The sequence below is a fragment of the Salvelinus namaycush genome, unplaced genomic scaffold, assembly GCF_016432855.1.
Source record: "Salvelinus namaycush isolate Seneca unplaced genomic scaffold, SaNama_1.0 Scaffold7, whole genome shotgun sequence".
Lineage (NCBI taxonomy): Eukaryota > Metazoa > Chordata > Actinopteri > Salmoniformes > Salmonidae > Salvelinus > Salvelinus namaycush.
The window spans coordinates 378,671-398,818 of NW_024061419.1; the positions used below are offsets into that span (position 1 = coordinate 378,671).

A 20,148-nucleotide genomic window follows, 5' to 3' on the forward strand; every position below is an offset into this window, starting at 1 on the left:
TTACGGTGGGAAATACACATGCAGAGATCATCCGTTCACCCACACCGCGTCTCACAAAGACACGGCGGTGTGTCTTTGTTTGGACTCCAGACCAATTTGGACTCCAGACCAAAGGACACCGGTCTAATGTCCATTGCTCGTGTTTCTTGGCCCAAGCAAGTCACTTCATAGTAGTCTATGCCTACCTGGCAGAATGATATCATGATTATTTGCATCAATCCAGTTGTGATTTGTTCAGCAAACTCTGCAATCACGTGTGCTACAGAGACACCACTAACCAAGCAAGGCTCTTGCTGGTGCCACTTGAATTAAAGGGTATCTACACACAAAAATTAAAATTTCTTAGATTTTCCCATAGCTCAAGAGTGGTCTCCTGATGTGGTTTAAGCATTGTTGTGGGCTTTAAATATCCACTTTTGTTGTTTTTCTATTAAACACCCACACCAGTAGAAACTCATGTTGTTATTCTATTAAACACCCACACCAATAGAAATTGATGTTGTTTTTCTATTAAACACCCACACCAGTAGAAACTCATGTTGTTTTTCTATTAAACACCCACACCAGTAGAAATTGATGTTGTTTTTCTGTTAAACATCCACACCATTAGAAATTAATGTTGTTTTTCTATTAAACACCCACACCAGTAGAAACTCATGTTGTTTTTCTATTAAACACCCACACCAATAGAAATTGATGTTGTTTTTCTATTAAACACCCACACCAGTAGAAACTCATGTTGTTTTTCTATTAAACACTCACACCAGTAGAAATTAATGTTGTTTTTATATTAGGGTTAGGGTTAGGGTTATGGTTAGGGTTATGGTTAGGGTTATGCTGCTGACATAAATATATGTGAGGACAAAGACTCACATTGAGACTTCAAGAACCAAACTGACAGACTGTCTAGATGAGGACACTGAGAACCAGACTGACAAACTGTCTAGCTGAGGACACTGAGAACCAGACTGAAAAACTGTCTAGCTGAGGACACTGAGAACCAGACTGACAAACTGTCTAGATGAGGACACTGAGAACCAGACTGACAAACTGTCTAGCTGAGGACACTGAGAACCAGACTGACAAACTGTCTAGCTGAGGACACTGAGAACCAGACTGACAAACTGTCTAGTTGAGGACACTGAGAACCAGACTGACAAACTGTCTAGATGAGGACACTGAGACTTCAAGAACCAGACTGACAAACTGTCTAGCTGAGGACACTGAGAACCAGACTGACAAACTGTCTAGCTGAGGACACTGAGAACCAGACTGACAAACTGTCTAGCTGAGGACACTGAGAACCAGACTGACAGACTGTCTAGCTGAGGACACTGAGAACCAGACTGACAGACTGTCTAGCTGAGGACACTGAGAACCAGACTGACAAACTGTCTAGCTGAGGACACTGAGAACCAGACTGACAGACTGTCTAGCTGAGGACACTGAGAACCAGACTGACAGACTGTCTAGCTGAGGACACTGAGAACCAGACTGACAGACTGTCTAGTTGAGGACACTGAGAACCAGACTGACAGACTGTCTAGCTGAGGACACTGAGAACCAGACTGACAAACTGTCTAGCTGAGGACGCTGAGAACCAGACTGACAGACTGTCTAGCTGAGGACACTGAGAACCAGACTGACAGACTGTCTAGCTGAGGACACTGAGAACCAGACTGACAGACTGTCTAGCTGAGGACACTGAGAACCAGACTGACAAACTGTCTAGCTGAGGACACTGAGAACCAGACTGACAGACTGTTTAGATGCAACCAAAAGACGGATGCAGATTAAACTTAATTGCAGCAAAACAGACCTTCTGCTTATTGGCTCTAAAAGTGCAGAGAACAAGATGAGCACTTTCTCATTTGAAGCAACATCAATAAAGTGTCATTTTTCCACCCGCGTAACATCGCTCCAATCAGGTCGTTCTTGACTACTGCTGACAGGAATCCCAGGCTTCTTTCCAGACCACAAACCAGAAAAAAAACATCACCCCTGTTTTATTCAACCTCTATTGGCTTCCTGTTTAAGAAGCTTCCTGTTTGCTCATCTCTATTGGCTTCCTGTATAGGAAGCTTCCTGTTTGCTCACCTCTATTGGCTTCCTGTTTAGGAAGCTTCCTGTTTGCTCACCTCTATTGGCTTACTGTTTTATTCCAGCTCTATTGGCTTCCTGTTTAAGATCAAATGTCAGATTGTGCTGCTCACCTTTAAGGTTCTCCAGAGTTAATGCACCTTCATACATATGGTATAACTTCTAGAGAACTACTCCCCAGCACCACACTACCATCATCAGACTAACATCCTACACTATTCAGAAAAAACTGTTGCATTAATCAAGTACTTTTTATAATCAGCACCTGGGTTTTTTCTGACAATAGTGATGGGAACATTCATGAGATACTGAATGTTTTAATAATACTGATGGGAACATTCATGAGGTAGTGAGTGTTTTAATAATACTGATGGGAACATTCATGAGATACTGAATGTTTTAATAATACTGATGGGAACATTCATGAGGTAGTGAGTGTTTTAATAATACTGATGGGAACATTCATGAGGTAGTGAGTGTTTTAATAATACTGATGGGAACATTCATGAGGTAGTGAGTGTTTTAATAATACTGATGGGAACATTCATGAGGTAGTGAGTGTTTTAATAATACTGATGGGAACATTCATGAGGTAGTGAGTGTTTTAATAATACTGATGGGAACATTCATGAGGTAGTGAGTGTTTTAATAATACTGATGGGAACATTCATGAGGTAGTGAGTGTTTTAATAATACTGATGGGAACATTCATGAGGTAGTGAGTGTTTTAATAATACTGATGGGAACATTCATGAGGTAGTGAATGTTTGAATAATACTGATGGGAACATTCATGAGGTAGTGAGTGTTTTAATAATACTGATGGGAACATTCATGAGGTTAGTGAGTGTTTTAATAATACTGATGGGAACATTCATGAGGTTAGTGATTGTTTTAATAATACTGATGGGAACATTCATGAGGTAGTGAGTGTTTTAATAATACTGATGGGAACATTCATGAGGTAGTGAGTGTTTTTAATGTCCAATGTCATCATCAGAACAACACATTTTCATATTCCTTGATGACTAGTACACAAATTAAGTCAATGACACACAACAACTAAATTCAAGAGGTTTTCAAGGTTAGAATAAAGAAATCTGAATTATATTAATCTACTTGTTAATTTACATTTTGAAATATCCAAATCATCAAATTAACATCCACATTTGCATCCATTCAATCAATGTGTATAATGAAAACCTAATACACATTTCATTTGATTGAATCAGATTTGAGATATGACCATGTCTGGAGATTTAAAAACTAAAAACAAATGTAGGCCTAATTGTGAGTATGATTTAATATATACAATTAGATTTCATGTCACAAACCCCAAAAATGAAAATTCTTAATCAAAATAATAAGTCAGAACACAGCCTCTCTTTTTTCTCTCATGTGATTTCAGGTCCTCTGGAAATGTATTTGGGCAATGAGAGCAGTGGTATGTCTTCTCCTCCTGTGTATGTACTTTCTCATGCTCTTTCCAAGCCCTTTAAATGAACAAAACCCTTTTCACACTGGGAAAAGAGGTGAGGCTATCCTACTTTATGTGTCACCTTATGCATTTTCAGGTTCCCTAACCAGGTAAAACGCTTTCCACACTGACGGCATTGGAAAGGCTTCTCTCCTGTGTGTGTCATCTCATGCGTTTTCAAATTTCCTAACCGGGTATAACTCTTTCCACACTGCAAGCATTGGAATGGCTTCTCTCTTGTGTGTATTCTCTTATGCACTTTCAGATGGGATGACTGGATAAATCCCTTTCCACACTGAGAGCACTGGAAAGGCTTCTCTACAGAGTGTGTTCCCTCATGCTTTTTCATGTCCCCTAATGACACGTACTTATTGTTTTCACACTGGGAGAAGTTGCATGGCTTTTCTCCTGTGTGTGTATACATCTTATGTGATTTAAGGGACCCCAACCTCCTAAAACTCTTTCCACACTGGGAACAGTGGTAAGGCTTCACTCCTGTGTGTGTTCTCTCATGCTCTTTCAGTTGCCCTGACCAGCTAAAACTACTTTTACAATGGGAACAGTGATAAGGCTTTTCCCCTGTGTGTATTTTTTTGTGTGATTTCAAGTCCCCTGATCGTGAAAATGTCTTTCCACACTGAGAGCATTGGAATGGTTTTTCTCCTGTGTGTATTCGGTTATGTATTTTAAGGTTCCCTAACTTCGCAAAACTCTTTCCACACTGGGAACAGTGGTAAGGCTTCACTCCTGTGTGTATTCGCTCATGCATTTTTTGGTTCCCTAAACGGGTAAAACTCTTTCCACATTGAGAGCAGTGATAAGGCTTTTCCCCTGTGTGTGTTCTCTCATGAGATTTCAGGTCCCCTGATCGGGAAAATGTCCTTCCACACTGAGAGCATTGGAATGTTTTTTCTCCTGTGTGTATTCTCTTATGCTCGTTCAGATGTGATGACTTGAAAAATCTCTTTCCACATTGGGAGCACTGGTGAGGCTTCACTCCTGTGTGTATTCTCTCATGTTCTTTCAGTTGCCCAGACCAGCTAAAACTCTTTCCACACTGGGAACAGTTGTAAGACTTCTTCTCTACATGTGTTCTCTTGTGGTTTTTAAGGCTCCCTAAATGGGTAAAACTCTTTCCACACTGTGAACAGTGGTGTCGTCTCGCTGGTTCAGACGTCTCCGGTTCCTCTGATTCTGGTCGGTCTTCTGCCAAAGACAAACAGAGTGGTTAAACAGGGAGACCTGAATGAAATCTCCACATACATTTGTCATTTTAATCATTTAGCAGACTCTCTTATCCAGAGAGACTTACAGTCAAGTGCTCTTAGCATGTGATGCATGTGCTCCATTGTTTACATGACCCATGTATTTTACACTGTGTGGCTTTAAGGGAATAGTATGGTCACTATCCAGAGCAACTTGCAGTTAGTGCATCCATCTTAAGGTAGCTTGGTGAGACAACCACAACAGTGATAGTAAACACAGTTTCCCTCAGTTAGTGCATCCATCTTAAGGTAGCTAGGTGACACAACCACAACAGTGATAGCAACCACATTTTCCCTCAATTAAATGTGATAATTTATAATGACCTGGCCTGTGTCCCATAATAGAACCAGGCTAATAATGACTAGCCATCTGTTAAATTAGCATTCCCCTGTGTTCTTACGTTGATTTACTGTAACAGCAAAGAAAAGAGATACCACGACAACAAAACAAAATGTGGGGAGAATTGATTTCCCCATTATTTCTTCTTCTTCAGGTTTTCGCCCTCTCAAAATCACACTTTAATAGAAAATAGAAAAACAATATTGAATGTTCTAAATCCACAACTTTAACCACATCAGAATAAATGTATTTTTGGGAGGAAAAAATCTGCAATATTATTATTTTTTGTGTGTAGTTACCCTTTAATTCTAGTGCCACCAGCCAGACATTCTTGATTGTCTAGCAGTATTTCTGTAGCACAGTTGTGATGGGAGTTTTCCAAACAAATGGCCAATGGATTGATGCAAATAATCACACGATTCTGGCAGGTAGACAGAGGCTACTTTGTAGTTACCTTTAAATTGTCTTTCAGTCTACCTGAAGACATTAGCATCGCTAACGGCTACACAAAGTGGTAGACATATAGGACCAACGTGAACCGAATACACAGGGTTCAACATTCAAGTACATTTGCCAGTGGCACACCGGGCCAGTGTCAACTGACATTTAGTGGGTGATGTCAGTCCATGTGGTAGTAGTCAGTCTGTCCATGTGGTACTAGTCAGCCTGTCCATGTGGTACTAGTCAGCCTGTCCATGTAGTACTAGTCAGTCTGTCCATGTGGTACTAGTCAGTCTGTCCATGTGATAGTAGTCAGTCTGTCCATGTGGTACTAGTCAGCCTGTCCATGTGGTACTAGTCAGTCTGTCCATGTGGTACTAGTCAGTCTGTCCATGTGGTACTAGTCAGTCTGTCCATGTGGTACTAGTCAGTCTGTCCATGTGGTACTAGTCAGTCTGTCCATGTGGTACTAGTCAGTCTGTCCATGTGGTACTAGTCAGTCTGTCCATGTGGTACTAGTCAGTCTGTCCATGTGGTACTAGTCAGTCTGTCCATGTGGTACTAGTCAGTCTGTCCATGTGGTACTAGTCAGTCTGTCCATGTGGTACTAGTCAGCCTGTCCATGTGGTACTAGTCAGTCTGTCCATGTGGTACTAGTCAGTCTGTCCATGTAGTACTAGTCAGTCTGTCCATGTGGTAGTAGTCAGTCTGTCCATGTGGTAGTCGTCAGTCTGTCCATGTGGTAGTAGTCAGTCTGACACAAACACACTAATATAGTCTGTCCATGTGATAGTAGTCAGTCATGGAAAATGTCTCTCTCATACATGGCAGTAGTGTTTTTTAGATAGAAAGATTAGAAATGTGTTTATAAAAATATCTGTGAATAGTCCAGGGCCAGGTTTCCCAAAAGCATCTTAACGACATGCAGGATGGCAGGTTCAATCCCAGTGCTCTCTGTTTAACACCAAACCTTACCCCTTAAAGACATGCAGGATGGCAGGTTCAATCCCAGTGCTCTCTGTTTAACAGCAAACCTTAACCCTTAAAGACATGCAGGATGGCAGGTTCAATCCCAGTGCTCTCTGATTAACACCAAACCTTAACCCTTAAAGACATGCAGGATGGCAGGTTCAATCCCAGTGCTCTCTGTTTAACCCCAAACCTTAACCCTTAAAGACATGCAGGATGGCAGGTTCAATCCCAGTGCTCTCTGTTTAACAGCAAACCTTAACCCTTAAAGACATGCAGGATGGCAGGTCCAATCCCAGTGCTCTCTGTTTAACCCCAAACCTTAACCCTTAAAGACATGCAGGATGGCAGGTTCAATCCCAGTGCTCTCTGTTTAACACCAAACCTTAACCCTTAACGACATGCAGGATGGCAGGTCCAATCCCAGTGCTCTCTGTTTAACACCAAACATTAACCCTTAACGACATGCAGGATGACAGGTCCAATCCCAGTGCTCTCTGTTTAACATCAAACCTTAAAGACATGCTCCGGTACTTTGGCGACTGGTAAGTCTTTTTTAAACTTCCTGCTTTGGGCTGAATGTGTCAATGTGTAGTTTATACGTTCATAATCTATGAGCAGAAATACTGTCTTCTCGCAATTTGCCAAGAAATCCATTCCGCCTCACTTTATTCAGAGAGGATCTACGCTAAACATAGAATCAAGAAGTTTATCTGACAGTGACAGCCGATAACTTCAGAACAAAGTTGACCAGGCCTTTTAAAAACAAAGTTGACCAGGCCTATAAAAACAAAGTTGACCAGGCCTATAAAAACAAAGTTGACCAGGCCTATAAAAACAAAGTTGACCAGGTCTATAAATACAAAGTTGACCAGGCCTATAAATACAAAGTTGACCAGGCCTTTAAATACAAAGTTGACCAGGCCTTTAAAAACAAAGTTGACCAGGCCTATAAAAACAAAGTTGACCAGGTCTATAAATACAAAGTTGACCAGGCCTATAAATACAAAGTTGACCAGGCCTATAAATACAAAGTTGACCAGGCCTATAAAAACAAAGTTGACCAGGCCTTTAAAAACAAAGTTGACCAGGCCTATAAATACAAAGTTGACCAGGCCTATAAATACAAAGTTGACCAGGCCTATAAAAACAAAGTTGACCAGGCCTATAAAAACAAAGTTGACCAGGCCTTTAAAAACAAAGTTGACCAGGCCTATAAATACAAAGTTGACCAGGCCTATAAAAACAAAGTTGACCAGGCCTTTAAAAACAAAGTTGACCAGGCCTTTAAAAACAAAGTTGACCAGGCCTTTTAAAAACAAAGTTGACCAGGCCTATAAATACAAAGTTAACCAAGCCTATAAAAACAAAGTTGACCAGGCCTTTAAAAACAAAGTTGACCAGGCCTATAAATACAAAGTTGACCAGGCCTATAAATACAAAGTTGACCAGGCCTATAAAAACAAAGTTGACCAGGCCTATAAATACAAAGTTGACCAGGCCTATAAATACAAAGTTGACCAGGCCTATAAATACAAAGTTGACCAGGCCTATAAATACAAAGTTGACCAGGCCTATAAATACAAAGTTGACCAGGCCTATAAATACAAAGTTGACCAGGCCTATAAATACAAAGTTGACCAGGCGTATAAAAACAAAGTTGACCGGGCCTATAAAAACAAAGTTGGCCGGCCTATAAATACAAAATTGCCAAAGTCTTACAAACAATTTACCCTTCGCTAAGCACTGAACCCCTTGAGTACTGTTGCAACCTTGGACAACATTTTCCTGGGAGGCCCCATTCCCTATTTAAACTACTGGATAAAACCCCTCACAATGATCTCCAAATGTGTTTTTTAATACACAATCAAATTAAAACACGGACTACCGCTTGTTAATCAGAAAACTAACATACATTTCGAGAAGTTTTGCCATAGTTCTCATTGGCTTTCATGCATTTGAAACGTGAGCTTGTCTGAGGTGTCGGACTTGACGACAGTTGCTATCCATTAAGCACTGTGATTGGTTGCCCAAAATTCTGCAAATATCTCTGCGACTTCCTGTCAGATTCCAGCCCTACTCGATAGTGCTAGGTATTAACAGCCAATCTACCGTGTTTGCCAGCACCCACACAAGGGGGATGCTAACGTGGCTACCCACATTTCCTCAATATAGCGGATCACCCCTGGAAGTTTCACACATGACATTCCATATGCTACACGTGCAAAGGTAATGTCCATAACACTGGAGTTATTTTTCGCCTTGTCACATACAGCTGATGTGTTGTGCATTGAAGTACAGAAGCAAATGGAAAAGGTGAGAGTGTCTCTAGGAGGTGAACTACTGTAACAGTTCAGTGTTTTATAGTGTCACTGTTAAATTAGCATTATACAAAGTTATAATCATGTTTTCCAGTAGTGGGGATGTTGATATACTGGCTAAACAAGCACTTAGTAGTGGGGGATGTTGATGTACCGGCTAAACAAGCACTTAGTAGTGGGGGATGTTGATGTACCGGCTAAACAAGGACTTAGTAGTGGGGGATGTTGATATACTGGCTAAACAAGCACTTAGTAGTGGGGGATGCTGTAGTTTCAATGAGCAAGGCCAAAAGCCTGATGTGGACAGTGATAGGAAAGCATCCAACAGGAAGGTGTGATTATTGCCAGGAAACAGAGACCGTGGAGCATGTATTGATACAGTGTGGGCAGTATCAGAGGGAAACAGAGACCGTGGAGCATGTATTGATACAGTGTGGGCAGTATCAGAGGGAAACAGAGACCGTGGAGCATGTATTGATACAGTGTGGGCAGTATCAGAGGGAAACAGAGACCGTGGAGCATGTATTGATACAGTGTGGGCAGTATCAGAGGGAAACAGAGACCGTGGAGCATGTATTGATACAGTGTGGGCAGTATCAGAGGGAAACAGAGACCGTGGAGCATGTATTGATACAGTGTGGGCAGTATCAGAGGCAAAGAGAGAGGCTGAGATCTATTGTGAGGGAAAAGGGGATACAGGAAATGAGTTTAAATAGTATATTGGAGGTGAACGTCATGAGATATAGTCTCAAATATTTTGTTATCTTTTTTTTTAAAGATCAATGGGGCTGGCAGGTAGGATTTAGTTTATCCCTGTCTTTGGCCCACACTCCAGTACAGTAGGTGGCGGTAATGCACCATAACGCCGATAAACCCCACTGAAGAAGAAAAGATTTCTCTGCTTTTTTTGTATCACTCAACTCTCATTTATAAACGAGTCTCGTTTGCAATGAGGGGGATGTAGTTAGATATAGGCCTATGTATTGTTGATGTGTTGCCGTAGTCGTGGATGGATCAGAAGGATAGAACGTGCACGAGAGAAACTATCAATAGGCCTTTGCGTCATTATTACCTTGAGAAATCTGACCTATAATTTGTAAACAAAGCTTCTGTACTTAAAATTCATAAAACCTTCAGTTTTATCAATTGGATGTGACCCAAATGGCAAATTAATTTCGAGATATATTAAACCAGAAGAAAAGCGACATTTTATTTGGGACTTACTGAGTCTATGGGATGTTGAGTATTTAAACTGAACGAATCACTGCATGTAGAGATATAGGAAGCGTTTTATCCATTACTTATGTTCTGTTGGTGGCCTCCATTCTTTGTAGCTTTAATGATTCCTACAGTACAGACCAACATATCCAAGTGTAGAACTTCAGTAGAACGCACCTTTAAAACCACACATTGATTCATCAACAGCGGAGGCTGTGCCTCTGTTTTTAAGACAATACTCACTGGTGTTAATCAGATCTCCAGTCTCCTCCTCCAATGTGACAGTAATCTCCCCCTCCTCCTTCAATCCAAACACTTCCTCTTCCTTTTCTTCTTCCGCGGTAACATGCTCTTCTTTCACTCTGAAAGCTTCTTCCTCTTTTTTCACTGTAACAGTCTCATCCTCTACTTGTTTCACTGTAACAGCCTCATCCTCTACTTGTTTCACTGTAACAGCCTCACCCTCTACTTGTTTCACTGTAACAGCCTCACCCTCTACTTGTTTCACTGTAACATCCTCCTCTTCCTTCTCCTCTTTCACGAGAGTTTCTTTCTCCGTCCATCTGACCCCCTCTTCTTTAGCAGGGGAGGAGTAGTTTAGGGAGCTCATATGGTCGGGGATGTTAGCTAGCTAGTTAGCAATAGTGCTGCGCTAATTTAGCAAGCCAGCTAGCTGACTACTAACAACGTAAAATGAAATTAAATGCGGCAACTAGCTATACAACATAAGTTTGCTTAAAACACAGAGGCTAATATACACAGAAAGTGTATAAAGAACTGTAATGTTTCGGCTATGTTGGCTAGCAAGCTACCGAAGAGGTTTGAGTAGCTGTGTTGTTGAAGAAGCGTCCCGTCCACTAGATTATACGTCACACCAACATCTTCGCATGCAAGTCGCACATCGCCCTCTATTGACTGGAGTGGGTAACGCAGTTGAGCGAAAAGTTTTATTGCCGTTTACGAACTTGAATACACGACATGGGTACATGTATTTCACAAAATAGTTTGTTTATGGACAGACTGAATGAGTTGAAATGTTGTACAGCAAGCTTGGGCCCAACTAGTCAAGGGGCGGCACGTGTGGAAAAAAGAAGGGGGGGGGGGGGGGGGGCATAGCAGTATCATAGCATTTAAGTACAGTTTTGGTGCCTCTGCAATCAAACAATTCCGTATGTATAGAACATTATAGGAGATGCAAACATGAGTCACTGAGCCACTTTGTAACATGGACAATTTCTGCTGTGAGTTCTTGTGCAGCTTGTTGTTTGCTCTTTGCATGCACATATCACTGTATAATCTGCATACATGTGTACTTTAGACCCAGTACAGACAGAAGGCAGATCATTACAGTAGAGGCTGAACAGGAGGGGCCCCAGTAAACAGCTAGGCCTGTTTCTACACATTCCCCCCAAACTGCTGGCTTCCCCAATAGCAAAGGCCTATACACTTGTGGTTTGAAACAATCCACACCTATTTAAGTATTTTGAATAATTTTACTTAGACAGGAGTAATTATGTAATTTTGGCAAAAAGTCTATTTATTTTAGGGGAAGCCAATAAGGGCACAGGGCGAGACCCAGATGCAGACACGGGAGGCAGATGGTTCCAGTCTGTGATATTTATTATAATCCAAGGGGCAGGCAAGAAAATGGTCATGGACAAACAAAGGATCATAAACAAGGTCAGAGTCCGGGAGGTACAGAGTGGCAGGCAGGCTCGAGGTCAGGGCAGGCAGAATGGGTAGGCAGGCAGGCTCGAGGTCAGGGCAGGCTGTATGGTCAGGCAGGCAGGCTCAAGGTCAGGGCAGGCTGTATGTTTGGTCAGGCAGGCAGGCTCAAGGTCAGGGCAGGCTGTATGGTTGGTCAGGCAGGCAGGCTCGAAGTCAGGGCAGGCAGAATGGGTAGGCAGGCGGGTTCAGAGTCAAGGCAGGCAAGGGTCAAAACTGGGAGGACTAGCAAAACAGTGATGAGGAAAAAGCAGGAGCACTGCAAAACCACACTGGTTGACTTGATAAGAGAAGACGAACTGACAGACAGACAGAAAACACAGGTATAAATACCCAGGGATTAAATGGGGAAAACAGGTGACACCTGGAGGTGGATGGAGACAATCACAAAGACAGGTGAAACAGAAAAAGGGCGTGAGAAAGCCAGCATCTGAACAGTGCACCACCAACTTTCCTTTCCAATTCAGAAGAGGCTGAAACCAGAGATCTGTATATAATGACGAGATGCTCATGTCTCCGCCATAACAATGTGAGTCGTTGTCACTAAAGCTTGTATGTAGACGACAAGCTTAGTAATGCATATTATGCCCATGGAAACGCACTGGGCTTATTCAGGACAGGTTTTGGCAAGTGAGCCCTCTCGTTTTTGCCTCTTCCTTTCTGCTGAAATAAGCGAGCAAAACAGCATTGCACAGTGGAGGTGTCATAACACCCATAAAACCTAGCGGTCAAACCGGGAAATGGTTCCAATCATTTTTCCACCATTCATTTTTCCCCATATGGGATTTTAGAAACACTTAAAATAAGGGCTATGTTTCGTGTAGGCTTATCTTGTAGTGACGTTTTGATAACCATATAAATTTCTCTCAGACAAGGTGACTTGTCATTATATATTCGGCGTGTGCAGGATTCTGTACTCTACGCACGGTCTCTGCTCTACTAGTTGGGCTGATCAGAGAACAGGTTTAATGAAGTCAGATCGGTCTCTGCTCTACTAGTTGGGCTGATCAGAGAACAGGTTTAATGACGTCAGATCGGTCTCTGCTCTACTAGTTGGGCTGATCAGAGAACAGGTTTAATGAAGTCAGATCGGTCTCTGCTCTACTAGTTGGGCTGATCAGAGAACAGGTTTAATGACGTCAGATCTGTCTCTGCTCTACTAGTTGGGCTGATCAGAGAACAGGTTTAATGACGTCAGATCGGTCTCTGCTCTACTAGTTGGGCTGATCAGAGAACAGGTTTAATGAAGTCAGATCAGTCTCTGCTCTACTAGTTGGGCTGATCAGAGAACAGGTTTAATGAAGTCAGATCAGTCTCTGCTCTACTAGTTGGACTGATCAGAGAACAGGTTTAATGAAGTCAGATCGGTCTCTGCTCTACTAGTTGGGCTGATCAGAGAACAGGTTTAATGACGTCAGATCAGTCTCTGCTCTACTAGTTGGGCTGATCAGAGAACAGGTTTAATGAAGTCAGATCGGTCTCTGCTCTACTAGTTGGGCTGATCAGAGAACAGGTTTAATGAAGTCAGATCAGTCTCTGCTGTACTAGTTGGGCTGATCAGAGAACAGGTTTAATGAAGTCAGATCAGTCTCTGCTCTACTAGTTGGGCTGATCAGAGAACAGGTTTAATGAAGTCAGATCGGTCTCTGCTCTACTAGTTGGGCTGATCAGAGAACAGGTTTAATGAAGTCAGATCGGTCTCTGCTCTACTAGTTGGGCTGATCAGAGAACAGGTTTAATGAAGTCAGATCAGTCTCTGCTGTACAAGTTGGGCTGATCAGAGAACAGGTTTAATGAAGTCAGATCAGTCTCTGCTCTACTAGTAGTGCTGATCAGAGAACAGGTTTATTGAAGTCAGATCGGTCTCTGCTCTACTAGTTGGGCTGATCAGAGAACAGGTTTAATGACGTCAGATCAGTCTCTGCTGTACTAGTTGGGCTGATCAGAGAACAGGTTTAATGAAGTCAGATCAGTCTCTGCTGTACTAGTTGGGCTGATCAGAGAACAGGTTTAATGAAGTCAGATCAGTCTCTGCTCTACTAGTAGTGCTGATCAGAGAACAGGTTTAATGAAGTCAGATCAGTCTCTGCTGTACTAGTTGGGCTGATCAGAGAACAGGTTTAATGAAGTCAGATCAGTCTCTGCTCTACTAGTAGTGCTGATCAGAGAACAGGTTTAATGAAGTCAGATCAGTCTCTGCTCTACTAGTAGTGCTGATCAGAGAACAGGTTTAATGACGTCAGATCAGTCTCTGCTCTACTAGTTGGGCTGATCAGAGAACAGGTTTAATGAAGTCAGATCGGTCTCTGCTCTACTAGTTGGGCTGATCAGAGAACAGGTTTAATGAAGTCAGATCAGTCTCTGCTTTACTAGTAGTGCTGATCAGAGAACAGGTTTAATGAAGTCAGATCAGTCTCTGCTGTACAAGTTGGGCTGATCAGAGAACAGGTTTAATGAAGTTAGATCAGTCTCTGCTCTACTAGTTGGGCTGATCAGAGAACAGGTTTAATGAAGTTAGATCAGCCTCTGCTCTACAAGTTAGGCTGATCAGAGAACAGGTTTAATAATGAAGTTAGATCAGTCTCTGCTCTACTAGTTGGGCTGATCAGAGAACAGGTTTAATGAAGTCAGATCAGTCTCTGCTGTACTAGTTGGGCTGATCAGAGAACAGGTTTAATGAAGTCAGATCAGTCTCTGCTCTACTAGTTGGACTGATCAGAGAACAGGTTTAATGAAGTCAGATCAGTCTCTGCTGTACTAGTTGGGCTGATCAGAGAACAGGTTTAATGAAGTCAGTCTCTGCTCTACTAGTTGGGCTGATCAGAGAACAGGTTTAATGAAGTGAGATCAGTCTCTGCTGTACTAGTTGGGCTGATCAGAGAACAGGTTTAATGAAGTCAGATCAGTCTCTGCTCTACTAGTTGGGCTGATCAGAGAACAGGTTTAATGAAGTCAGGTCAGTCTCTGCTCTACTAGTTGGGCTGATCAGAGAACAGGTTTAATGAAGTCAGATTGAGGTAAATAAAAAAGGTGTTCCAAAAGGGATGATTTAAGATACTCTTTGAAGAGGTAGGTAGGGTTTCAGATGTTTTCGGGAAGATGGACAGGGACTCTGCTATCCTAGCTCCAGAGGGAAGATGGACAGGGACTCTGCTGTCCTAGCTCCAGAGGGAAGATGGACAGGGACTCTGCTGTCCTAGCTCCAGAGGGAAGATGGACAGGGACTCTGCTGTCCTAGCTCCAGAGGGAAGATGGACAGGGACTCTGCTGTCCTAGCTCCAGAGGGAAGATGGACAGGGACTCTGCTGTCCTAGCTCCAGAGGGAAGATGGACAGGGACTCTGCTATCCTAGCTCCAGAGGGAAGATGGACAGGGACTCTGCTGTCCTAGCTCCAGAGGGAAGATGGACAGGGACTCTGCTGTCCTAGCTCCAGAGGGAAGATGGACAGGGACTCTGCTGTCCTAGCTCTAGAGGGAAGATGGACAGGGACTCTGCTGTCCTAGCTCCAGAGGGAAGATGGACAGGGACTCTGCTATCCTAGCTCTAGAGGGAAGACGGACAGGGACTCTGCTGTCCTAGCTCTAGAGGGAAGACGGACAGGGACCCTGCTATCCTAGCTCCAGAGGGAAGATGGACAGGGACTCTGCTATCCTAGCTCCAGAGGGAAGATAGACAGGGACTCTGCTATCCTAGCTACAGAGGGAAGATGGGCAGGGACTCTGCTGTCCTAGCTCCAGAGGGAAGATGGACAGGGACTCTGCTGTCCTAGCTCCAGAGGGAAGATGGGCAGGGACTCTGCTGTCCTAATACTATAGTATTAGTAATACTATAATATAATACTATAGTACTATTACTATAGTATATACTACATATATCCTACCATGACTATATCCAACCCAACTCCATGTGTTGCCACTATCATGCATCCTACCATGACCATATCCAACCCTACTCCATGTGTTGCCACTATCATGTATCCTACCATGACTATATTAAACCCTACTTCATGTGTTTCCACTATCATGTATCCTACCATGACTATATCCAACTCCATGTGTTGCCACTATCATGTATCCTACCATGACTATATCCAACCCTACTCCATGTGTTTCCACTATCATGTATCCTACCATGACTATATCCAACCCTACTCCATGTTTTGCCACTATCATGTATCCTACCATGACTATATCCAACTCCATGTGTTTCCACTATCATGTATTCTACCATGACTATATCCAACTCCATGTGTTTCCACTATCATGTATCCTACCATGACTTTATCCAACTCCATGTGTTACCACTATCATGTATCCTACCATGACTATATCCAACCCAACTCCATGTGTTTCCACTATCATGTATCCTACCATGACTATATCTAACTCCATGTGTTTCCACTCTCATGTATCCTACCATGACTATATCCAACTCCATGTGTTGCCACTATCATGTATCCTACCATGACTATATCCAACCCAGCTCCATGTGTTGCCACTATCATGTATCCTACCATGACTATACCCAGCTCCATGTGTTTCCACTATCATGTATCCTACCATGACTATATCCAACTCCATGTGTTTCCACTATCATGTATCCTACCATGACTATATCCAACTCCATGTGTTGCCACTATCATGTATCCTACCATGACTATATCCAACTCCATGTGTAGCCACTATCATGGATCCTACCATGACTATATCCAACTCCATGTGTTGCCACTATCATGTATCCTACCATGACTATATCCAACCCTACTCCATGTGTTGTCACTATCATGTATCCTACCATGACTATATACAACCCAACTCCATGTGTTGCCACTATCATGTATCCTACCATGACTATATCCAACCCTACTCCGTGTGTTGCCACTATCATAATCCTACCATGACTATATCCAACCCTACTCCATGTGTTGTCACTATCATGTATCCTACCATGACTATATCCAACTCCATGTGTTTCCACTATCATGTATCCTACCATGACTATATCCAACCCTACTCCATGTGTTGCCACTATCATGTATCCTACCATGACTATATCCAACCCTACTCCATGTGTTGCCACTATCATGTATCCTACCATGACTATATCCAACCCAACTCCATGTGTTTCCACTATCATGTATCCTACCATGACTATATCCAACCCAACTCCATGTGTTGCCACTATCATGTATCCTACCATGACTATATCCAACTCCATGTTTTGCCACTATCATGTATCCTACCATGACTATATCCAACCCAACTCCATGTGTTTCCACTATCATGTATCATACCATGACTATATCCAACCCAACTCCATGTGTTGCAACTATCATGTATCCTACCATGACTATATCCAACCCAACATGTGTTGCCACTATCATGTATCCTACTTGGCTGAAGCTTTGATCCAGTGGAAGTGTTTCCGTAATCCAGAGACTTAGAAGTGATAGTCTGAAAGTAGTTCAGCGGTAGATAACGGTAAACTGCCGCGTGCCGTTTAGGCAACGCCCATTGTGACACTCTTGTGGGCGTGCTGGCAGCATATAGCAGTACCTTCTGTTGTGGGTCAAGAATTCAGCAGAGCAAGTTTGTATGAAGGTCTGGTTATTAAATGGGTACATAGTTCAATAGTAATATCCTCTAAAACGCTCTGGTGACAAACTTTGCTGCCCTGTTTCCAGTTGTCCACATGGCTGGGAGAACCTATTCAAGTAAGTAAATACATTTCTGAAAATATTAATTAATTAATGTTTTATTACTAGCTAACTAGCTACAGTGCAGGCTAACTCAAATGAGCTGCTAAATGAGCTTGCCAGTTGGCTAGCTAGCTATCTAGGCAACTTTACATACTGTTGGCTAGCTATCTAGGCACCTTTACATACTGTTGGCTAGCTAGCTATCTAGGCACCTTTACATACTGTTGGCTAGCTAGCTATCTAGGCAACTTTACACACTGTTGCCTAGCTAGCTATCTAGGCAACTTTACATACTGTTGGCTAGCTAGCTATCTAGGCACCTTTACATACTGTTGGCTAGCTAGCTATCTAGGCACCTTTACATACTGTTGGCTAGCTAGCTATCTAGGCACCTTTACATACTGTTGGCTAGCTAGCTATCTAGGCACCTTTACATACTGTTGGCTAGCTAGCTATCTAGGCAACTTTACATACTGTTGGCTAGCCAGCTATCTAGGCACCTTTACATACTGTTGGCTAGCCAGCTATCTAGGCACCTTTACATACTGTTGGCTAGCTAGCTATCTAGGCAACTTTACATACTGTTGGCTAGCTAGCTATCTAGGCACCTATACATACTGTTGGCTAGCTAGCTATCTATGCAACTTTACACACTGTTGCCTAGCTAGCTATCTAGGCAACTTTACATACTGTTGGCTAGCTAGCTATCTAGGCACCTTTACATACTGTTGGCTAGCTAGTTATCTAGTCACCTTTACATACTGTTGGCTAGCTAGCTATCTAGGCACCTTTACATACTGTTGGCTAGCTAGCTATCTAGGCACCTTTACATACTGTTGGCTAGCTAGCTATCTAGGCACCTTTACATACTGTTGGCTAGCCAGCTATCTAGGCACCTTTACATACTGTTGGCTAGCTAGCCATCTAGGCACCTTTACATACTGTTGGCTAGCTAGCTATCTAGGCAACTTTACATACTGTTGGCTAGCTAGCTATCTAGGCACCTTTACATACTGTTGGCTAGCTAGCTATCTAGGCACCTTTACATACTGTTGGCTAGCCAGCTATCTAGGCACCTTTACATACTGTTGGCTAGCTAGCCATCTAGGCACCTTTACATACTGTTGGCTAGCTAGCTATCTAGGCACCTTTACATACTGTTGGCTAGCTAGCTATCTAGGCAACTTTACATACTGTTGGCTAGCTAGCTATCTAGGCAACTTTACATACTGTTGGCTAGCTAGCTATCTAGGCACCTTTACATACTGTTGGCTAGCTAGCTATCTAGGCACCTTTACATACTGTTGGCTAGCTAGCTATCTAGGCAACTTTACATACTGTTGGCTAGCTAGCTATCTAGGCTAGCCAACAGTTCAGCGGTAGATAACGGTAAACTGCCGCGTGCCGTTTAGGCAACGCCCATTGTGACACTCTTGTGGGCGTGCTGGCAGCATATAGCAGTACCTTCTGTTGTGGGTCAAGAATTCAGCAGAGCAAGTTTGTATGAAGGTCTGGTTATTAAATGGGTACATAGTTCAATAGTAATATTCTCTAAAACGCTCTGGTGACAAACTTTGCTGCCCTGTTTCCAGTTGTCCACATGGCTGGGAGAACCTATTCAAGTAAGTAAATACATTTCTGAAAATATTAATTAATTAATGTTTTATTATTAGCTAACTAGCTACAGTGCAGGCTAACTCAAATGAGCTGCTAAATGAGCTTGCCAGTTGGCTAGCTAGCTATCTAGGCAACTTTACATACTGTTGGCTAGCTATCTAGGCACCTTTACATACTGTTGGCTAGCTAGCTATCTAGGCACCTTTACATACTGTTGGCTAGCTAGCTATCTAGGCACCTTTACATACTGTTGGCTAGCTAGCTAGGCACCTTTACATACTGTTGGCTAGCTAGCTATCCAGGCACCTTTACATACTGTTGGCTAGCTAGCTATCTATGCAACTTTACATACTGTTGGCTAGCTAGCTATCTAGGCACCTTTACATACTGTTGGCTAGCTAGCTATCTAGGCAACTTTACATACTGTTGGCTAGCTAGCTATCTAGGCACCTTTACATACTGTTGGCTAGCCAGCTATCTAGGCAACTTTACATACTGTTGGCTAGCTAGCTAGGCAAATTTACATACTGTTGGCTAGCCAGCTAGGCAACTTTACATACTGTTGGCTAGCCAGCTAGACAACTTTACATACTGTTGGCTAGCTAGCTATCTAGGCAACTTTACATACTGTTGGCTAGCTAGCTATCTAGGCACCTTTACATACTGTTGGCTAGCTAGCTATCTAGGCAACTTTACATACTGTTGGCTAGCTAGCTATCTAGGCACCTTTACATACTGTTGGCTAGCCAGCTATCTAGGCACCTTTACATACTGTTGGCTAGCTAGCTATCTAGGCAACTTTACATACTGTTGGCTAGCTAGCTATCTAGGCACCTTTACATACTGTTGGCTAGCTAGCTATCTAGGCACCTTTACATACTGTTGGCTAGCTAGCTATCTAGGCACCTTTACATACTGTTGGCTAGCTAGCTATCTAGGCACCTTTACATACTGTTGGCTAGCTAGCTATCTAGGCA

At 42.6% G+C, this 20,148-nt stretch overlaps 1 protein-coding gene across 1 annotated transcript; it reads right to left on the reverse strand.

Moving 5' to 3' along the window:
* Positions 1-3,399: 3,399 nt before the first annotated feature.
* Positions 3,400-5,674, reverse strand: LOC120042492 (gastrula zinc finger protein XlCGF17.1-like). Its single transcript, XM_038987325.1, has 3 exons — positions 5,659-5,674; positions 4,036-4,782; positions 3,400-3,930 (listed from the first exon to the last, which is right to left on the reverse strand). The coding sequence occupies exons 1-3, from the start codon at positions 5,672-5,674 to the stop codon at positions 3,638-3,640; spliced, it is 1,056 nt and encodes a 351-aa protein (XP_038843253.1). The 3' UTR covers positions 3,400-3,637.
* Positions 5,675-20,148: the final 14,474 nt, after the last annotated feature.

Bases quoted from the DNA above. Each gene is read 5' to 3' on its own strand.
- LOC120042492 (XM_038987325.1), bottom strand. The intron at 3,931-4,035 runs GTTTTAGGAGGT...ACGTGTCATTAG, and splicing joins CTGTTCCCAGTGTGGAAAGA to GGGACATGAAAAAGCATGAG.